Consider the following 19,932-nt stretch of genomic DNA (forward strand, 5'->3'; position numbering starts at 1 on the left):
CCAATTCCGGTGGCAGTGGCATAATCGAGACATGTTCTGCAAATGCGATGGGATTTCCAATTTACTGATATTACAGTGATTGTTTAGAGTAAAAACCCCAAACTCCAGTAAAATGTCAGAAATTGTTAAATAAATCCCCAGAAACGATGGTTATTCCTGTCTAAGACTAAGTTATAAGTAACGACGTTACACTGCGGTAATCGGTATGCACGTGCTCGTAGGATGGGGGGGTCAGGTGTCCGGACACTTTATTTTTGAAGCCTTCTTTTTTTGTCTTTGGTTTACACTAAGTCTAAGAATATGAATTCAATCTTTGTAGTCATCTTCTATTTTGTTCTTTAGAATATTTCCTAACATTTTGTACTAAAATTTGCTGAAACTTCGCTTGTAAATTTTTCCAAATGACTTTCTAAAATGATCGTCCGGACACACAACCCGGCCGTCCGGACACACAACAACTGGGTATACTCGTCGTAGCTGTAGTAGGATGGGGGGTTGGGTGTCCGGACACGTAACAGAAATGAAGCCTTGTTTTTATCTCAGGAATAAACCAAAAATATAGGTTGAATATTTTTTTTTCACCATCAATATTTGTTCTTTATAATATTTTCTTATATTCTGTGCTAAAAAGAATTAAAGACATTGCTTGTAAACTTTTCAAAATTGAGAGTAAAAGTCATGTGTCCGGACACCCAACCCGTCCGGACACACAACCACTGGGTATAGTAAGCTCTCTTAGTCTAAATAAATGGAAATTGGAATAAAGACAAAACCTTAAAGGTCAAGTCCACCTCTGAAAAATGTTGATTTGAATCAATAGAGAAAAATCAGACAAGCACAATGTTGAAAATTTCATCAAAATCGGATGTAAAATAAGAAAGTTATGACATTTCAAAGTTTCGCTTATTTTTAACAAAATAGTTATATGAACGAGCCAGTTACATCCAAATGAGAGAGTCGGTGATGTCATTCACTCACTATTTCTTTTGTTTTTTATTGTTTGGATTATACAATATTTCAATTTTTATGAATTTGATGATTAGGACCTCCCTGCCTGAAGCACAAAATATTAAAATAATGGAATTCCACGTGTTCAGGGAGGAATGAAACTTCATTTCACATGACAATGATGAGAAAATCAAAATATTTCATATTTTATATAATAAAATACAAAAGAAATAGTGAGTGAGTGATGTCATCAGTTCCCTCATTTGCATACCGACCGAGATGTGCATATAGGCCTAACTGTTTTGTGAAATGAAGCGAAACTTTAAAATGTCATAACTTTCTTATTTTACATCCGATTTTGATGAAATTTTCAGTGTTATGCTTGTTGAATTTTTATCTTTTTATTCAAATCAAGTTTTTGTTGGGGTGGACTTGTCCTTTAAAAATAAGTTAAATTGAAAAATACAATTAGCTTTCTTGATTGAATCCTCAGTAAAAGTTATGTTGCTAAGCGAAAACTCCTTTATTACCGTTAGCCTTAAAGTTAAACTCGGAGCTGCAGCGGTAGACTGGATCTGGAGTGAAGCTGCAGCAGCTAGCAGCAGCCTGGCGCCGCCGCGGTGGGCCGTGGCCGCTACCGGTACCGTACCGCACCATACCTCGGCTCGGGTGAGGTCTATCATTTCAATTTAGTTCGACCCGAACTCGCGTTGAAGACCAAATAAGTAAAAATCCACGTTAATATTATATGAATTAATACTCACTGGAATAGACAAGGGCATGATCTCCTCCTACAGAACCATTATTTATTCACAATATCAAACAAAATTGTTTTTTTTCTTCATTTTTTCTAGCATCTCGCGTCCTAGCGACGGATTACCGTATGGTGTTCTCAAACGACATTTCAATTGGAAAATTGTGACGCTCTCGTCTCGTCTAACGCTCGAGTTAAGAGACTTCTTTCTTGGGCAAGGCCAGGTAAAACTTTAAGTTGTACAATTAGTGTGGTGAACAGAAATTGAATGGAAGGATTTTTAAAGTACATGATAGATTCTGTCCGTGGCAAGGGCTTGAAAAGTTGGATCTGGAATTTTGCGTCTCATCCTATCTGATATTGATAATGTACACAAAATGATTACACCGTGTGTGTTATAAAGATTAGAAGCCGCATTCGGAGTGAATCGGCACGTAGACTAATTGTATGAAGGGGGCACTGCAGCCGCAGGTGTACGTGTGTGACTGTGGCACTCATCGAGGCGTGGGCTGAGGTCTGACTGGGGCACTGTGCACCTAAACTACCGGATAAATTGAGGATTAATCATGAATATATTAATGATATTTGGCATTGCATTCCCCCAAATCGTAATTTGGGCCTAGACCTAGTAATATTAATAAGGTGTCTGGAGAAAAAAAATATTTTTCTTATTTCAAGAAACTATTACTGTAGTGTACTATTAGTATTATATTTTATTTGTGAATTTGAAGAGAAATGACCTTCCGACTGACAGAAATGTAACATAGGTCAATTTTCAGCATTTCTCTGCCATAGACTGTGTAGTTAAGAAATGGACACACACAAATCCAAATTTTTAGCTTCCGAGAGCTGTTAAAAATTCATTATTAATGCCAAAAACTTGTCCATAAAGAGTCGAATAGGATTTTTTATGCTCTTTCTGATGGTATGATTTTTATAAAGATTTGGAAACCAGATCACAATGAAAAATTGCGACAAAGTGAACAAAATTGTGCAAAACAGAAATTTCATTTTCCCATAGAAAACGCATGGGGAAATGGCAATCTCAACACACACACAAATAAGGGTTTGCAATTTATCTCTAAATCCTTTTTTCAAATAATCCTATAAACGTGTCCTTACTGTCAAAAGAGGCCCCTGAATTTAATCTTTCCATACATGCCAAACACAAGTTAATAATGAATTCAGATCACATTTTTCTAGCAGCCTGAATTTCCCGAAAAAATGTGCCATATTTCCCCTAAATCAGCCTGTTTTATGCTGACACTTTTCAGTGTGGCTTCAGACACCCTACTAGTAATATTTTATTGTTAATAGAAAGTGCATCATGCATCATCATAATTACTCAAATAAAAAAAGCAACAAAAAAAAAAGTTTTAAATGAAATTTAAAATGGCGCATCATTAATTAATTTCCCTTTTTATCCTGAATATTGTGGAAATTATTGCAAATGTTAAATTGTTATTCATACATTGTATGCGCTATGGTACTTTTTATTTTTAGCGCCTCTTAATATCCATTATTATTATTGTTTCCCCTCTTGAAAATTTTACCCCCCCCCCCTTCTTGTTGTTGTTGTTTTAGCTTATACGGCGCGTGTCATTCAGTAGTGAATATTTGCGCCAGAGGCAGAGCTTAGTGCTGCTTCAAGTTGAAGGAGCACTTACTCTGGAAGAAGAAAGGGGGGGGGGATAAAGTTCACACCTTTGACTTTTTGCCACTGCTTTTCTTTTTCATATTAATGTTTTAATTTGAGAATCCTCTTTTTTTCATTTAATTACTTTTCTAATGATCTGCTCTTTTGTTCATTTCTTTGCATTTTTTTCTTTTATTTTATATTTTATTAGGTCTATTTATTTTCTTGTTCCTTTTTTTCTTTTTCTTTTCATTTTCTTTTATTTTTTATGAGCTGTTCTTTTGTTTATGAATATTTCTTTTCATTTTTTGTTTACCTTTTTCTTGTCTTTTAATGTTGTATAGATCTATTTCTATTCTTTGTTTTTTTCTTTTCTTTATTTTCTATTTTCTTTTCTCTATTAACTTTTTTTTTTCGTTCATTTTTCTTTTTAAATTTTTAAAAATATTTGTGTTGTTTTATTTCATATGGTGCTTATCATTCAGCTAGGAATATTTGCACCTGCATAATAATTGGGGGTGATTTTGAAATAATTCTTCTAAATATATGTTATATTAAAGGGGAAATTCACCCTGAAGAAAACTTAGTTGTAAAAATAGAAAAAATAAAAAAATAGAAAAAATATTGGTGAACGTTTGAGGAAAATCCTTGAAAGATTAAAAATTTAATCTTAAGTTTTGGATTTGTGATGTAATAAACGAGTAGCTGCCCCATATGCTATGTAATATAAAATGCATAAATTTCATTTATTTTACTGGTTTGTGATGACGTAGTTTTGTTATCTGTTTAGGAACGGGTGAGAAATTATTGTCTATAATAATAATAATATAGAGTATTTATAAAGCGCCAAATCCACATTGATTATGTGCTCAAGGCACTGAAATATACTTGGTATATTATTATACTATAAGATTATATACTAAAGGTATGCTAAAAACCATTTTCAATTTACTGAGATAAGTACTTTTCATTGATTTTTTTACCATAAGTTATGGAGGAAAGTTGCTTGCATGTGATGTCACAAATCAAATAATTAAAATTCTAATAAGTTTTTTAATCTTTGATGGATTTTTCTCAAACCGTTTTTCCGCTTTTTTTTTTATTATATACTTTTAGTTAGGGTGAACTTCCCCTTTAATTTGATAAATTGAGAGCATAGCATCTGGAATCCAGCATTCCACCAAAATATGAAATTGCTTTTTTCATCTGTCATTCACTCTGCACAGTAGTAGTTTATTCCGTCAGTATGGTAGCGGGTCCTAAAGCTACGCACCACTCCATCGCGCATGCTATTCCAATGGCAAAATAAATGCGTACTCTAGCTCTGTGTGTGAAGCTGTGACTGCAGAGTGATGGACGATCCCTATTCAGTTTTTCTACAGAGCCTGCATAAATCCTTGAACGCAGAGAAAACCAGCAATTGTTTGGAATTTCGGAGTTATATTCACTTTAACTTCATATTTTCCTATAATAATATGGACATATTTTAGAAATTGAGGCACAGGAAATACTATTTTTTTGCACGATAAATAGAGTGCGTAGCTTTAGGACCCCTTCTACATCGGGTGGCAAAATCAAGAGGTGTTCGGAAAACATGGCAGGATTTTCATATTAGTTAGTTCTGTGGTATTTTCTTCTTGGTTAAGGATCTTTAGAATATTTGTTACAAATTAGTGATAGATGATTTGTTCAAAATTGGCATAGTTTTTATCATTTGAAAACAAAGTGCCTTGCTTTAGGTCCCCCATCATACAAATGGAGACTCACGCAGGGTATGCTGCAGTGTGTCTGTAGGACTATTGCACATGATGGAAACTTATGTTCCCTTCCTCGTGAACTTTACAAAAGGACAGGGTTTTTTTTTTTTTTTTTTTACATGCATGTATATCAAGGAACACAAAGAATGAAAAAATCTGACTTTTTGAAAATTGAATCACTATTGGCCTAGATACAATATGAAAAGGGATTAATTGTAGATAATTAGCAAGATTTATTCAGCTTTTTATAAAAAAAAACAGTCTTATTTTATACAACATAAAGGGAAGGGAAAAACAATAGATGTATTGTAATTAAAAATATTTTTTAACATTCATGGTTTACAGGCACACATTTTGAACAAGTATGAATTAATTATTGAATCTTTAGAATGTGACAATTTTTTCTATATACAGACTTTTCAAACTACTCGTTGAAGTTCTTGGATGAGTGAGTATCGCGAGAGTCCAGGACCACGACATGGCAGCTACCCACGTCTTTCGGGAATCCTTTGTCTTTGGGCATAAAGAACTGACGCACTGGTTTCCATCGCATATGGCTCGAAGTGAGTTTCAAGAAAATAAAAAGTAAAGGGGCTCTCTCATCCAGATGCTTTAGCCAACTTTATAGACCAATGTACATATGGCAAACAATTTACTAATTTTCCCTATTTCCTTCATATTTAGAATTGCCTTTTTGTGTACACAAAATGATTTCTTGATATCGAGAATTCAGTTTCTTGAGATTTTCTATATCAAAATGCAATCTGATCAGGAATGGAATGCTTTGTATCGAGGAAATGATTAAACGATGAGCCATACAATGAAAATAATGAAGAATAAAGATCTTAAGAACAATTTCTGATGTATTAGACTTTAATCTTCAACTCCTTTATTTCACGAGACTGTTTTACTTCTCTAACCTTCACTAAAAGTAAAAACCCTTTTAAGATGTTTTTTTCTTCTGTTAACAGGTATGCAGGCTTAGGGTTTTCTTTTGATAAAGGAGGTAGCATGATTAATCAATAAATGATAATACTTTGACTGTTTTTGTTGGCAGGTATGAAAAAGATGGAAGGTACTATGAGGAAAGTAGACTGTGTTATAGAGGTCCATGATGCGAGGGTAAGAAAACATTATATCGTATGAATTGACGTAAATAGAGATATACACTGGTGCTAATAAAGAGTTAGTGAACCCAACCAGAAAATGTACTCATTCATTCTGAGTGTTAAATGTAGAAAACAACACCAGAGAAATAAACTTGATTGAATGTAATATTTTATCTAAATCATGGCAGAACATTTTTTGATGGGGTTCACTAACTTTTAGCATCACTGTATAATGATTCCACTCTTTCAGACATATTGGGAAAGCTCATAAATTCTAGAACGTTCAAAAATAAGCGTAGGTTTCCAGAATGTCTTTGAAGTTGTATAGCTCCAATCCATAGGCTTATTCGTACTCTGAGCTCTGAAATTAAAAGTGGTTTATAGTTAAAAAAAAAATACCCAGATATATATTGTTATGACTGGGCAACCAATCAATATTTTTATGTTAAATCACTGAATACCGTGTTTTAGGGCAGTATCAAATTGGAATAGGGACACTCACTTTTGTATGGAGATTTACTAAAAAATTTCTGAATGCTTGAATCTACATGTATTAAAATGAGTGGAATAGTTTTTATAGTTTTCACTATTTTCTCTATTATAGCTTCCTTTTGCTGGTAGGAATCCAGCATTCCGAGAAAGCTTCGGCATCAAACCCCATCTTCTGATTCTTAACAAGAAAGACTTAGCAGACATGGCGTTAAGTAATGTGAGTATCTACATGTAGGCTCTACCTTTAGAACCCATTGGTCACTGAGTATTCGGGAAACCAGTTTAACTCAGGCCGTGGTCTGTTAAATTCTGGGCTTCAATTATGTGAAGCATATCAAAAATTTCATACTTCAAGGGTATAGAAAACCATTTCTGTTACATTTATATTTCCGAGGCAGTTCGGTTCCATGGCATTTGCTCCGGCGACAATTGCTCCGTTGGAAAATATGCACCTTAATCCATACATAAAATCTAACCTCCAAAACTAAATAATCCCTAATCATTATTTTTACATTATTCTGAACCCAAAACGCTATTACTCTAACCCTATGCCCTCTGAGATATTAAGACCCAGGCTTCCCAGCCCATCATGGAAAATTATTTTACTCTTTTCCAGTAAGGGAAAAAATTGGGAAATTTGATAAAAAATACCTCAAATCAGGGGAAAATGCCTCAAATGAGGGAAAAATCAGGAAATTTTAACTGGCCCAAAAGTCGAAAGCACGATAGTCAGTCTGACTCTGTTTTATTTTGTTGCACATCCAAACATCCATTGAATGACTGGTTATGGTGGTACTAATTAGTTTTACATTATTGTTTTTATACTGAAAATACTTGTAAATCAATGCAAAAACGTAGAAAACATGCAAAACTGGGAATGGGTTTAAATAGTTATCAGGGAATTTTTAAACTTCATCAGGGAAAAATCAGGCAATTTTGTTTTCTTGAAAAGCTGGGAACCCTGAAGACTGGAGCAAATGTCGTAGGAGTAACTGTCATTTCACAGGCAGTTTGGGGTGATATGAATGTCAAATGAGCTGATAAATTGAGCTTCCTGTGTTGAAGATGTGTGTTACATTTGAATAGCTATCAATAGTTACAACACCAAAGCTAGGCTCTAGACTTTCTTGTCGACAAGAAGAAGCCCTCACTAGAGACAAATAAATCTTGTCAAAGCTTCTAGGGGTGTTTCACAATGAATTAAATGTGACTACAAGTTGCACTTTAATTCCCAGTTACTTGCAGTATAAGACACATCTACACATCAGTTGGATTTTTCTCAGGGAGGGCACACTCTCACACATTAATCAATGAGATAAATATCATGGACACATTTGCGTTTACGCGTGACTGTATCAATGTCGCTCTTATGTGAAATACCCCCACCCCTGGTATCATTCATAAATTGATTTCACAGACAAAAACCCCAGGAAGACTGCCAATAGAGAAATGAAATGTCCAGCCCTGCAAAGTGAAACAAATCTCCAAAATGCTGTTGGTGACGATCTGGGTGGGAAATGGCTGTTAATAAATTGCATAACTACTGGTATTACTTTTAAATTGCTTAGAATGTTATATGTTTGCAGTGAGAAACTCTTTATCACGCTATAGGCAAATCCATATTGTACAACTCTGAACATGAATCTTAGCCAATGTCCATTAGTGTGCTTATTTTTGATGAATATTGAACTTTGCTCTTCTATATAGGATATAAGAAAACGTTTGCGGCAGGAGGAGGGGATCGAGCATGTTATGTTCACAAATTGTTTGCAGCAGAACAGTCCAAGTGCTAAAAAAGTAAGTAAACAAGGAGTGACATAATAAAACACGCATAATAATAATAATAATGATTATAAACAACATTTATATAGCGCCTCCTGGAATGACAAGAATAAAAATACCCTGGGACTATTATGGGTTCAACGGATTGCGTGCCTAAGTCTGCAATTTCGTTTAGTCAGCCTTGTAGATTAAGATATTCCTTGTATTAATACCTGATAATGTAATATTGGTATTTTTGTGATGTAGATCATACCTGCAGTGATCGATATCGTCGGGGGAAGGGAAAGATTCAATCGGGCAGAGGACCAGGAATATTCCATTATGGTTGTAGGGATCCCAAATGTTGGCAAGTCGTCCCTCATCAACGCCCTCCGAAGGATGCACGTAAAAAGAGGTGAGACTCGGGGGAATATTTTTCTTCTCAGATTTGATCAGCATTTGTGAATGTTAGAGAAAATCATTCAGCTAGGTTATGTACAGTCCTATGTGAAAAATTGCTACACAAAGAAAATTTTGTGCAGTGGTCATTCATTAAAAAATGTAGAGCAAATTGTGATGCGATATCAGGGCTCCGTCTTACAAAGAGTTTCGATTTGATCTGATCAATATACAAATAGCAAATAGGCATGAGTGCGATGGTGCGAGATTTCGCATGAGGTGAAAGAAAGATGCTCTATTCAACGAGGCGTGAGCCGAGTTGAATAGAGCGTCTCTTTCTTTCACCGAATGGTGGATATTCAAATTATCCTGAAATATCAATTGTTCTTGGGAGAGAGACAGGATGGGTTCGTCAATTCCAGCAATCTCAAGATTCTCAGCATCGAGGGTTGCACTTGTACTAGTAGTAGCAGGTCTAGATTTGGGTCTATCGATAGGAGTTCCATGTCTACTTTGTGTCTTACTGGAGACAAGACCAGATCCCAGACCAGTGTCAGTGGGACAAGTTGAAGTGTGTGGTACAGGTCTAGATCTGGATCTAACGTGAGATAGGTCTAGGCCTACGTTAGATCTGTTGCTTGGAGTTAGGCGTGGTCCTAGTCCTAATTTCTCTTCTTGCATTGATGATGCGATTTGGGCACTCATTTCTCTCTTCTTCTTCTTGCTTGTTTTTACATAGTTATTTAGAGAGGACTCTGATCTGTGTCCAGTTACTTCCATGATATCTCGGGAAGCAATGCCTGCTTGATCGAGAATGGTCACTGTAGTCGCCCGCAGGCTATGGTTGGTGTAGTGAGCTGTGCACCCAGCACTCTTTGCGCCCAACACTCTTTGCGATGTTTTTCATTTTGTTTCCTAAGCTGTTTTGTCCGAGAGGTGCTTTGTCATACCAGGGTCCATTTTCTGGGGTCTTGGACTTTGGCCTTTGCCAGAAGTTTGTCAATTCGGGATTTAGCAAAGTTAGATATTTCATCAACGAGAATACTGGACATCTTTCAGATCCTTGCACCTCATACATTCGTCCACCAAACTTTTCATCTTCATTTTCTCGTCTTGACTTTGTTAGCGTGTCCGATGCTCAAAATATCGAACTCCATCTTCGTCTTTTTGCAAGACATAATCATTAAATTTCTTGAGATGAAGATTTTCACGACATCTTTGTCCGAAATATGTCATGATATCAAGAAACACTTTGTTTTGTAGTCCAAGTGGTGTGTTTGTGTCCACTGCATCTGATTGAGCTATTTTTGCCATGTCACTATCAGATATGGCAGTTTTGTGTTGAACATACATGTATCCTTTGCCCTCCTTTTTAAGCTTTATCATCATGGCCTTGTAGATTTTCTGACTTTCTGGGAAATTCGCTGCATCTGAAATATCCACACCTCTCACGGATTTGAAATGACGACAAACGCCAAATCTAATGGCATGCATTGTCTTTTTGGCATAAAATGTGCCATCTTCCTTCCTCAGACCGGCATAGAAGCGACAAAGAAACTTGTCTAACTCATCCTTGGATAGTTTTTCCACGTCCTCAAGCGAGGTAGAAGCACATTTGGCAAATTCTTCCAGGCGACATTTTGCAAACTTGATACCGCGTTTTGTGTTTTTTGCATCCGCATCAGAGACAAGCTCCTCCAATTCTAGATCGGTTAACAGTGCAAATGTAGGTGCTGCCATGGTAATCCGATTGTAAAATGCAAATAAATAATCCAAAAGTTAGATTAAGATCTAGACCTAGGCCTAGCCCTCTTGTCCGCAACGTTAACGAGCTACTGTGAATGTGATCTAGGGCCTAGATCGTAAAAAGCTAGTTGCTAGTAGCAATGCGCATGCTTACTTGCATACCTAATTTTTGTCGTTACATAGCACGAGTATTCGCGCATTTATCTAGCTTAGTGACGTCACCTCCTAAAGCCGTGCAACGGTACATTTTGGATGGTACGTCTTTTGTGCAACGGTACGAATGTTTGACATTCAGCCTCCCATTTGCTCGTGTACAACAAGCTAAGTAGGCGTTGTACAATCACAACTATATGGATGGCCAGCAACGTCAACATCTAAAATGCAAATTTGTTCAAAATATTTTCTAGATATATATTCATACATTCCTCATTCTCTTGAAGACTCAGTTTGATTCTCTTTGTTTACTAAGGACACTGCACATTTCCTTAAGAAAAACTTCACGTTGATGGATTTCCATATACTTGAGGTTGATCGGATCTCTTTGTAAGACAGGGCCCCAGGAAAATTATTCACTGAGATTGATATTCAATGTAAAAAAAACTGCATCCACTCTTGAACTTTTTTTAATAGAGTTTTACATTTTTGCTTCCATGCATTATCACAAATAGGACATTGAAAGGAAATTCATTGCTATCAATCGCAAGTCAATTTAAAGCCTGAAATCAACCACAAGTCTTGCATTTGATTTAAATTTTCATTTTTCTTGTATCAAACATTGTGGATTGGGCTGTTTTGTATAAAACGGATCTATCACTTAAAGATTAACAACTGAAATTTGCTATCAATCACATATCTTTTAATATTGCAATACCACTTAAGCCCAACATTTGGTATGATACTTTTGCATCATAAGTACTCCCTTTGTATCACATATTTATGCAATGCATAAGGACGTTCTATGTGATAAGATTCACAAAAACATGGCTCTTGCGGGGGGGGGGACAAAAAAAGTCCCCAACAGGCATGAGGGAAGAGTAAAACCAACTACTTTGACTTGATAGAATCGAGAATAATTCTTTCTAAGGAAGCGTCGTGGTGTAGCGGTACTGACTCTCACCTTGCAGTCAGAGTGCCGTGTGTTCAAATCCCACCGTGGCCTAGCGTCCTTTGGCAAGGCGTCAATCCACACTTTGCCACTCTCCACCCAGGTGTTAAATGGGTAGCCGGTAGGATGCATAAGCCTGTAGTATGCTTAGCAATCGAGTCTTGGAACTCTTGTTGGAATGCTCCCTGGGGAGTGGAGAAAGTGCATACATTGTGTGCGGGCATGCCAGGATCCGATGACCGGGATAATAATATACATGTATCTGTAAAGCACTTAGAGACGTTTTTCTGATGTATTAAATGCTATATAAATACGGATTTTACTATTATTCTTTCTTAAAACACATTTTTGCTGTGCATTTGGAGCACAGCTTGGATGAAGTATAACTTCTATTGTTTTCTTCCAGGAAAGGGAACGAAGGTTGGAAGGCTTCCAGGGGTTACAAGATCGTTGATGCAGAGAATTCTAGTAAGTTTAAACTCCAATCAAAATAGTTCTTACATTTTTAGTACATTTTCAAAATTAAGTCTCTATTTCATAAAAATGGAATACATGTACATGTGAATAATCACTCACCGGGGAATCGTTTCATGTAAGGTTTTGTCAAATGTTTTGTCTGACAAATTCTGTCTTATCAATGGGGGCGTCGTGGTCCAGTGGTTACGAATCTCGTCTTTCAACTGTCAGTTGGTCCAGTAGCCATTTAGTCCATGGCGTATAATAACCTTTTGGTCTAATTGGATAAGTGTTAGTTGGGCAAAATGAATGAAAAGAAAGTGGGTATAAGACCAACTGGTTATGAAACAAAATGGTCATAGACAAACTCGTAATTAGACAAAGTGATTATTGGACCAAATGGTTATTGGACGAAATGGTTGTTAGACAAAATGTTGATGGATGGAATGGCATTAGATTAAATGAAGGTAGACCATGTGATGAGTGGACGAGTTGGCAATAGACGAATCAGCAATTTACCTGTTTACCTAGTAGGAAGGAATTCTTTGAGTGCTCAAGCACCAGGGGACCGTTTCATAAAGGACTTGCAACTGTTGTAACTTTGCCATTATGGCAACTACCATGGTAATCTTGATTCTGATTGGCTGCTGAGCCCTGTTGCCATGGTAGTTGCCATTGTGGCAAAGTAACAAGAGTTGCAAGTCCTTTATGAAACGGGCCCCAGATCTTGATAATTTGTGCTGAAGCCTGGGTATTAGTTTGCAACACATAGAAATATTGTATTAAACGCAGTATACATGTTGCATATTATTATTATCATTATTTGACTTTAATTTACCTGTAGTATTTACAAAAATATTCTTGTTTTTCAGGTGAGTGAGCAGCCTCGAGTCTGGTTGTTTGATACCCCCGGCATCACAACACCTTTCATTCAGAATGTTGAGATTGGTATGAAGCTTGCTATTATGGGTGAGTCGTTACTACGGTACAGGAGTACAGAGCACCGTCTTACAAAGTTGCAAATGATCCAATCAATCTCGACTGTACGGAAATCCATCAATGTCATAATTTTTGCTGCAGGAAATCTATACAAATATCCATTGTAAACAAAGAGAAGCTCATTGAATTTTTCAAGAAAATTATAAATATGTGAATACTCATCATATCTAGAAAATATTTTAAAACAAACGCATATCAGATGTTGACGTTGCTGGCTTTTCATAGTTGTGGTTGTTCGCATCAATGGCAATTCGCAACTCTTTGTAAGACTGGCCCAGGTCCCCATAACACAAAGCTTTGTAATCAATCACAGAGCTGAGATATGTGACTGATTGCATGGTCAATTGTGAAGCTTTGTGTTATGTGGCCATAACATTTCATGTGCAATGAGGGGAAGCTGCAACAACTAGAGTGGAAATGTATTTGGTTTTGGCCACTAAGGTTTCCAATTAATTGAAATCTTGACGAAATGTCACATATCTGCTTGTATCGTAAAATCTTAAAATACTCATTTTCTTCATTCTTAGTGTACATAATCTTAAAAAATGAATTAGGATCTACATTGGTGCTAAAAAAAGTTAGTTAACCCCACCAGAAAGGCACTCCTTCATGCTCAGTGTTGAATGTAGACAACAATACAATGTCCGGCGAACCTTGAGAAACAAACTTATTTGATTGTAATGTTTTATCACCTGACTTTACAATTAAATATCTAAAAGATGACAGAACTTGCACACTTTTATTTATGTTCATTTTCTGGTGGGGTTCACTATTAAACTTTTAAGCACCACTGTATATCTAGTTACTTCACAAACTAAGAATAAAAGTCGATGCACAAAGTTATTCAAAGAAATGTTTGCTTGATTGATTTACAAGAAGAACAATTGAGCCTGATTAGTCAATTGTCACTTCTGGTTTAACTGATATTAATATATTTCTTCATTTTTGCATTTCTTTCACAGGCACACTTCAAGACCACATGGTCGGAACCGAGCTGATTGCTGACTATACACTCTTTACTCTCAATAGATTGCAGAAATTTAGGTAATTTTAAAAGTAATGTAAGATTTCAGAGACCAACACCTGGGTCCCGTAACACAAAGCTTATTAATTAATCGTACTCATGATTTTTACGATTGATTATACATTGTAGGCAATGCATTCAATCGTAGAAAAATGTCCTACGATCATTGCTAAGCTTTGTGTTACGGGCCCCTGGTTATTTGAAACATGCTGCAGCATTTTAAGTGGTTTTTTTTTTTTAAAGGGGATGTTTCACAAAGAGGAGAGTGTCTTACATGACCATGGCATTTCACAGTTAATAATAATATGATGATAATTAGATATTTTTTTATGATAATAACAATAACAAACAGTTCTTGTATAGTACATATCAAACATCTCTATGCCCTTTTAAGGACTTTGATATTATAACCCGGCTTTAGCGTGGCAACCGTAATTATTTACAGTGCACACGCATTTCCAGGAATAAATTTCTGCTAAGGTACCCATTTACCTCTCCTGGGTTAAGTGCAGCACAATGTGGATAATTTTCGTGCTGAAGGAAACTGTGTTTGCGAAACTTAAATGTACCCCTTGCTTAGATGCACTCCTTTACGTTAGCCTGTGATTCATTTAAATCTTTGAATCACTAGAAATAATCTTGAATGAATGCAGTCCTTTTGCACATGCTGTTCCTTTTCCATTTCATTATGTGCCTCAAAATGTAGTTCAGTGTATGTGAATTACATTGTAATTTTTATCAATATCAATGATAATGGGCGATTCCCCCAGGGGGGCCACTTCCATTGACGAGTGGATACCATGCGCGACCATGGGGTCTCGAAAAGCACCCTAAACAAGTATTTTCCATATTCTGAAAATGCACCCCTTAAAAAGTATTGGCGTGTGAAACCCTACCCTTAACAAGTATTGGAAACAAAACGATACCCTTGGAAAGTATTCCCTGAATTGAAGCCCTAAACAAGTACAGCGATATTTTAATTGTTATATGTCATGGACGTCGGTTTTACCTTTACCTACATCACTGGGTTTAGTACGGCCACACCTCGCGCAAATCGGACTCTAAACACGTAATGTTGACTGTTGGGGCAAAAAGTGCATCCTTTATAAAATATTTTAGTCTTTTTTATACTTTTTTTACTTTTTAAAGTCTTTTTTATATTACGTTACGTACGTAACATGCCCTATCTTGAAAAAGACATCCTTTTTACGTTTTTTTTGGTCGCGCATGGTATTCACTCGTCAATGTAAGTGCCCCCCCCCCCCCCCCGGGGCGATTCCATGCTAGGTAAAATACTACTGGGTAGTCATGTAAAAAAATGGCAACCAACAAAAAGACAAAAAATCTGTTTTCCATTAATGCATTAGGGGTGAAAATGTTGCATGTCGTACGGGAAATTTCCGAGTCCCGTACGACACACAACATTTTCACCTTTAATTCACTCGTACTCAAACATTTTTTGTTGGTTATCAGTTCTCCACGTCGCAACCCACTTAACTTTATAAATGAAAAAAGGAAGTTTTATTGCTCCAGCATTCAGCTAAGAGACTATAAATTGTTGTCACAATGTCCCGTGCGCCCTATTGTTAACTAAAATGTTTGCATTGGTTTTTGGTTTTCACAGGCACACTTTAATTTTGTGAAACCACCTCCAGGGGAGCTCTCATGAAAGGACTTGTTGGACCTTTTTATCCGACTAGTCCCATTTTATTCGATAGTTACTAAGGTAACCGTGCTTCCCAGCCAATCCCATTCAAGGAAAGTTGTCAGGGTCCCGTCTTACAAAAAGTTACATTGATCCAATCAATCGCAACTATGGACGGCCAGCAGCGTCAACATCTATTATGCACGTTTGTTCAAATATTTTCTAGCTACATGTATGATGTATATTCATGCATTCATTGTTTTCTTGAAAATTCACTTTGCTTCTCTTTAATATTTACAAAGGACATTGTGCAAATTTCCTGTAGAAAAAAATCATGACACTGATGGGATGCCATAGAGTTACAATTCATTGGATCAATCGTAACTCTTTGTAAGACGGGGGCCCTGGTCAATGTCTTACGTATAATTCTGCTTGATCCAATCAATATCAACTATGGAAGTCCAACAGTGCCATAATTCTTCATATATTAGGAAATGTACAAAACATTCCTTTGAAATAAGGAGAAGCATACTGATTGGCCAAGACATTGATGAATGCTTTGGTGTACATCGATATGTAGAAAATAATTTGAATGGACGTGTGCATTCTAGGAGTTGGCATCACTGGCTTCCCATACATGACTTTGATTGGATCAATCATAACTCTCTGTAAGACTGGGCCCTGTTTCACAAAGGAACGCCAGCAACATATAAAATGCATGTTTGTTCAAAAAAAATTCTAGATATGAATGTATATCCATAAATCCATTGATTTCTTGACTGTTTGGGGTGTTCTCCTTTGTTGACAAAGGACATTTTGCAAATTTCCTGTAGAAAATATTATGACACTGATGGATTTCCATAGAGTTATGATTAATTGGATCAAGCGTAACTCTTGTAAGACGGGGCCCTGATGTTTTTAGAGTTTAGTGCCTTTCAGCTGTCTATTTCATCTTGCTTATACAGGTATGTGGATGTGTACAACATTTCTGAACCTTGTGATGATATTGACAGAGTATTAGCTGACATAGCAATCAAGTTTGGCAGAACAAGAAAGCTGAAGACCTATGAAGGTATTATTTTGTAAATGTGGTGTCTAATTTGGCGACAAGACATTATAATTATTTGCTCTCGCAACAATTGCTCCAGGCTTAATTTTGTGTAAGATGTAGGGTAAGGGTTGCAAAAGGGCAATTCCATAAAATGATCAACCTTTTTGTATGTCCGACCCCCATTTTTCTCAAGTCTTACCTCACTTTATAAACTGACCAAGTCATGGTCCTTTGAGAACATTCAGGACTGCATAAAGAACAAGAAATCAGAGACAGAAAATTTCATGAAGGTCCCACATATAGGGGGTCGAACGTACATATTTTATGAAATTGCCCAATAAGGTTTTATATTTATAGGTTTAGGGGTAGGTGTAGGGAAGGGTATAGTGTTAAACCCCATGGTTGAAGTTGGTCGTTCCATTAGTGCGTGGAATTCAGAGTGGAGCAATTGCCGCTGGAGCAAATGTCATGGAACCATACAATTTATATGTAAATTGTAGTAATGGAATGTCCTAAAATTACAAGTAGTTCAATAGAATGAAGGGACATCTCAGTATTTTCCTTGAAAAATATTCTCTAATTTAATAAAACTGCATAATCTGTAAAAAAAAATGTTAAGTTAATTTGTAGCTGTTGAAATATTATCAATCCTAGGAATAGGTTATACACGTACATGTCCATTCATCTCTATGGTATTATTAAAGGACAAGTCTACCCCAACAAAAAGTTGATTTGAATAAAAGGAGAAAAATCCAACAAGCAATCAAAATCGGATGTAAAATAAGAAAGTTATGACATTTCAAAGTTTCGCTTAATTTCACAAAACAATTATATGCACATCCTGGTTGGAATGCAAATTGGCACACTGATGACGTCACCCACTCACTACTTCTTTTGTATTTTATTATATGAAATATGAAAAGTTCTAATTTTCTCCTCATTGTCATGTGCAACAAAATTTTATTCCTCCCTGAACATGTGGAATTACCATTATTGTAACAGTTTATGGTTAAGTCAAGTTGGTCCTTATTGTCAAATCTGTAGAAATGGAAATATTTCATAATTCAAACAATAAAAAACAAAAGAAATAGTGAGTGAAGGACATCATCGACTATCTCTTTTGCATATCGCTGAGTTGGGCATTTAACTGTTTTGTGAAAAATAAGCGAAATTTAAAATGTCATAACTTTCTTATTTTACATCCAATTTCGATGAAATTTGCAGGTTATGTTTGTTTGATTTTTCTTTATTGATTCAAATCAACAATTTTCTGGGGTGGACTTGACCTTTAAGGGCCTGTATTATTTTTGTATTATTTTCAAACACAATTCATTTAGTTTTATGAGCAGAATTTTCAGAAAAGGAATGTGCAATGATTTTGAATGAAACTTACACCCCCATTCTCAACTCTTCATTACTATGCAATATTTCGTTTTAAACTTTACATTGATGTTCTTAGGATCAAGGAGGGAAGTATTGGACATTCACGCGGCTGCTTCGATCCTTGTCCGTGACTTTAGGACCGGAGTTTTAGGCCGAATATCCGTGGATTGATCTTCAACATTTGGACAGACGATAGAATAAACTGTAATCCCTTTGACTGTGGTATCATGGTGAAAACTATATCAAGTCTATGGGAATTTGGAAATATGTTGTAAAATGCTCAAGTGCAATATGTTCCTTTAGGACCTTGTGGTGAGAGCAGCCGTCGCAGTTGACCCTCTGGATTGCATTTCTATTCTTCAATGTGTGAATCCATATGAAAAGCAGCTTGCTAGCGTGGTATTTCATTGAACGAATGTATGTATGTTTATGCATGGAAATATACATACTGGTAAAATGTATATTTTTGTAAGATTTTTCGTTTGTGTCAGAATCAGATATAAATTAAACAGTGCCTTATTCAAAACTTCATGAATCCCAGGAATCTTTTCATTTTCGTATGACGTGTAGTATGAGTCAGTTGAATTGTATCACTCGTACATGTACATGTAGATGATGTTTAATTAAGCCGTTTCTAAGTTTTATGCACTACTGGGTGACACTTGTGGTAAATCAGTCTCGATGATTTGGGTTCCCATCAGCTAAAGCTTAAAATCTAATCTTTTGGGCTTAAAATTCTTCTTAACAAGGTGATGGGGGTTGGAATCCCACAGAGATCTGGGGCCCGTTTCATAATTGAAGAGTTACAACTGTTGTAACTTTGCCATTATGGCAAATACCATGGCAACAGGGCTCAGCAGCCAATCGAAATCAAGGTTACCATCATATGGTTAAGTTACAACAGTTGTAACTCTTTGTGAAACGGGCCCCAGGACTTGGTAGTAGAAGGAAAATTGGAAGATAAGTCACCTAGTAATGCAGTCTGAAAAAACGATTTAGTGACCCCCCCCCCCCCCCCCCCCTTCATGAATCTTTTGAGATTACTTTGGAATTATTATGCTAATTTATACATGATTTCATAACTTTCACAAGTCATCAGGACAGCATCCTTGCACTTTTTTAAAAAAATAGGGAATGAGAGACTGAGTAGTCCATATTAATGATGGCTAGATGAGCAAAGACAAGCTGCATATATGATAAGACCATGCATAAATCCTGATAATAAATATTTTCAATATGTACAGTGAATGAAAAATACAGTGACTACACTCAATATTTTGCATTAAGTCATTCATTTTATTAGCAAAAATTGTTTTACTATGGTATAAATTTACCTATCAGATCGCATAATCTGAGTACATAGTTCTACTGGTACATCATGTATGTATACATACTTGTCAAATATACATACATACACAGTACACACCATACAATAACATAAACTTACATATCTTGGAAGGACATTATTTAATGCATAAGAACATTTTTAAAAAGCTCATTATTTTTTCAGGAAAGGCCGAGTAACGTGTAACTACATCTTGCTTTGCTTAATTTCATACTACCTTTTTTCACTCTCTCTTACTAAGATCAGCTGTTTAATCTATCTAATTATGCTTTTTCAATTTGCTCCTGCGAATCTAAATTTCTTTGGTCTTTCAAATTCCGTG

At 36.1% G+C, this 19,932-nt stretch overlaps 2 protein-coding genes across 7 annotated transcripts in view; one reads left to right on the plus strand and one right to left on the minus strand.

The window, feature by feature from the left end:
• LOC129270765 (uncharacterized) overlaps nt 1–1,868 on the minus strand; it is a 38,052-nt gene extending 36,184 nt beyond the window's left edge. For 2 of the 6 annotated variants that reach the window (XM_064106583.1, XM_064106580.1), the window contains exon 1: nt 1,713–1,842. In XM_064106583.1, the coding sequence (XP_063962653.1) occupies nt 1,713–1,730 (18 nt within the window). In that variant the 5' untranslated portion in view covers nt 1,731–1,842. Of the gene's footprint in view, nt 1–1,712 lie in introns of all 6 variants that reach the window. The other 4 variants (XM_064106582.1, XM_064106581.1, XM_064106579.1 and 1 more) reach the window with 4 other exon arrangements.
• On the plus strand, nt 1,840–18,787 carry LOC129271367 (mitochondrial ribosome-associated GTPase 1-like). The gene is made up of 11 exons (XM_064106585.1): nt 1,840–1,926; nt 5,510–5,658; nt 6,153–6,217; nt 6,809–6,913; nt 8,404–8,493; nt 8,725–8,872; nt 12,114–12,175; nt 13,036–13,132; nt 14,125–14,206; nt 16,797–16,903; nt 18,342–18,787. Exons 2-11 carry the CDS (start codon nt 5,574–5,576, stop codon nt 18,434–18,436), a joined length of 936 nt encoding a protein of 311 aa, XP_063962655.1. The 5' UTR covers nt 1,840–1,926; nt 5,510–5,573; the 3' UTR covers nt 18,437–18,787.
• Nucleotides 18,788–19,932: the final 1,145 nt, after the last annotated feature.

Source organism: Lytechinus pictus, chromosome 11, assembly GCF_037042905.1.
Source record: "Lytechinus pictus isolate F3 Inbred chromosome 11, Lp3.0, whole genome shotgun sequence".
Taxonomy (NCBI): Eukaryota; Metazoa; Echinodermata; class Echinoidea; order Temnopleuroida; family Toxopneustidae; genus Lytechinus; species Lytechinus pictus.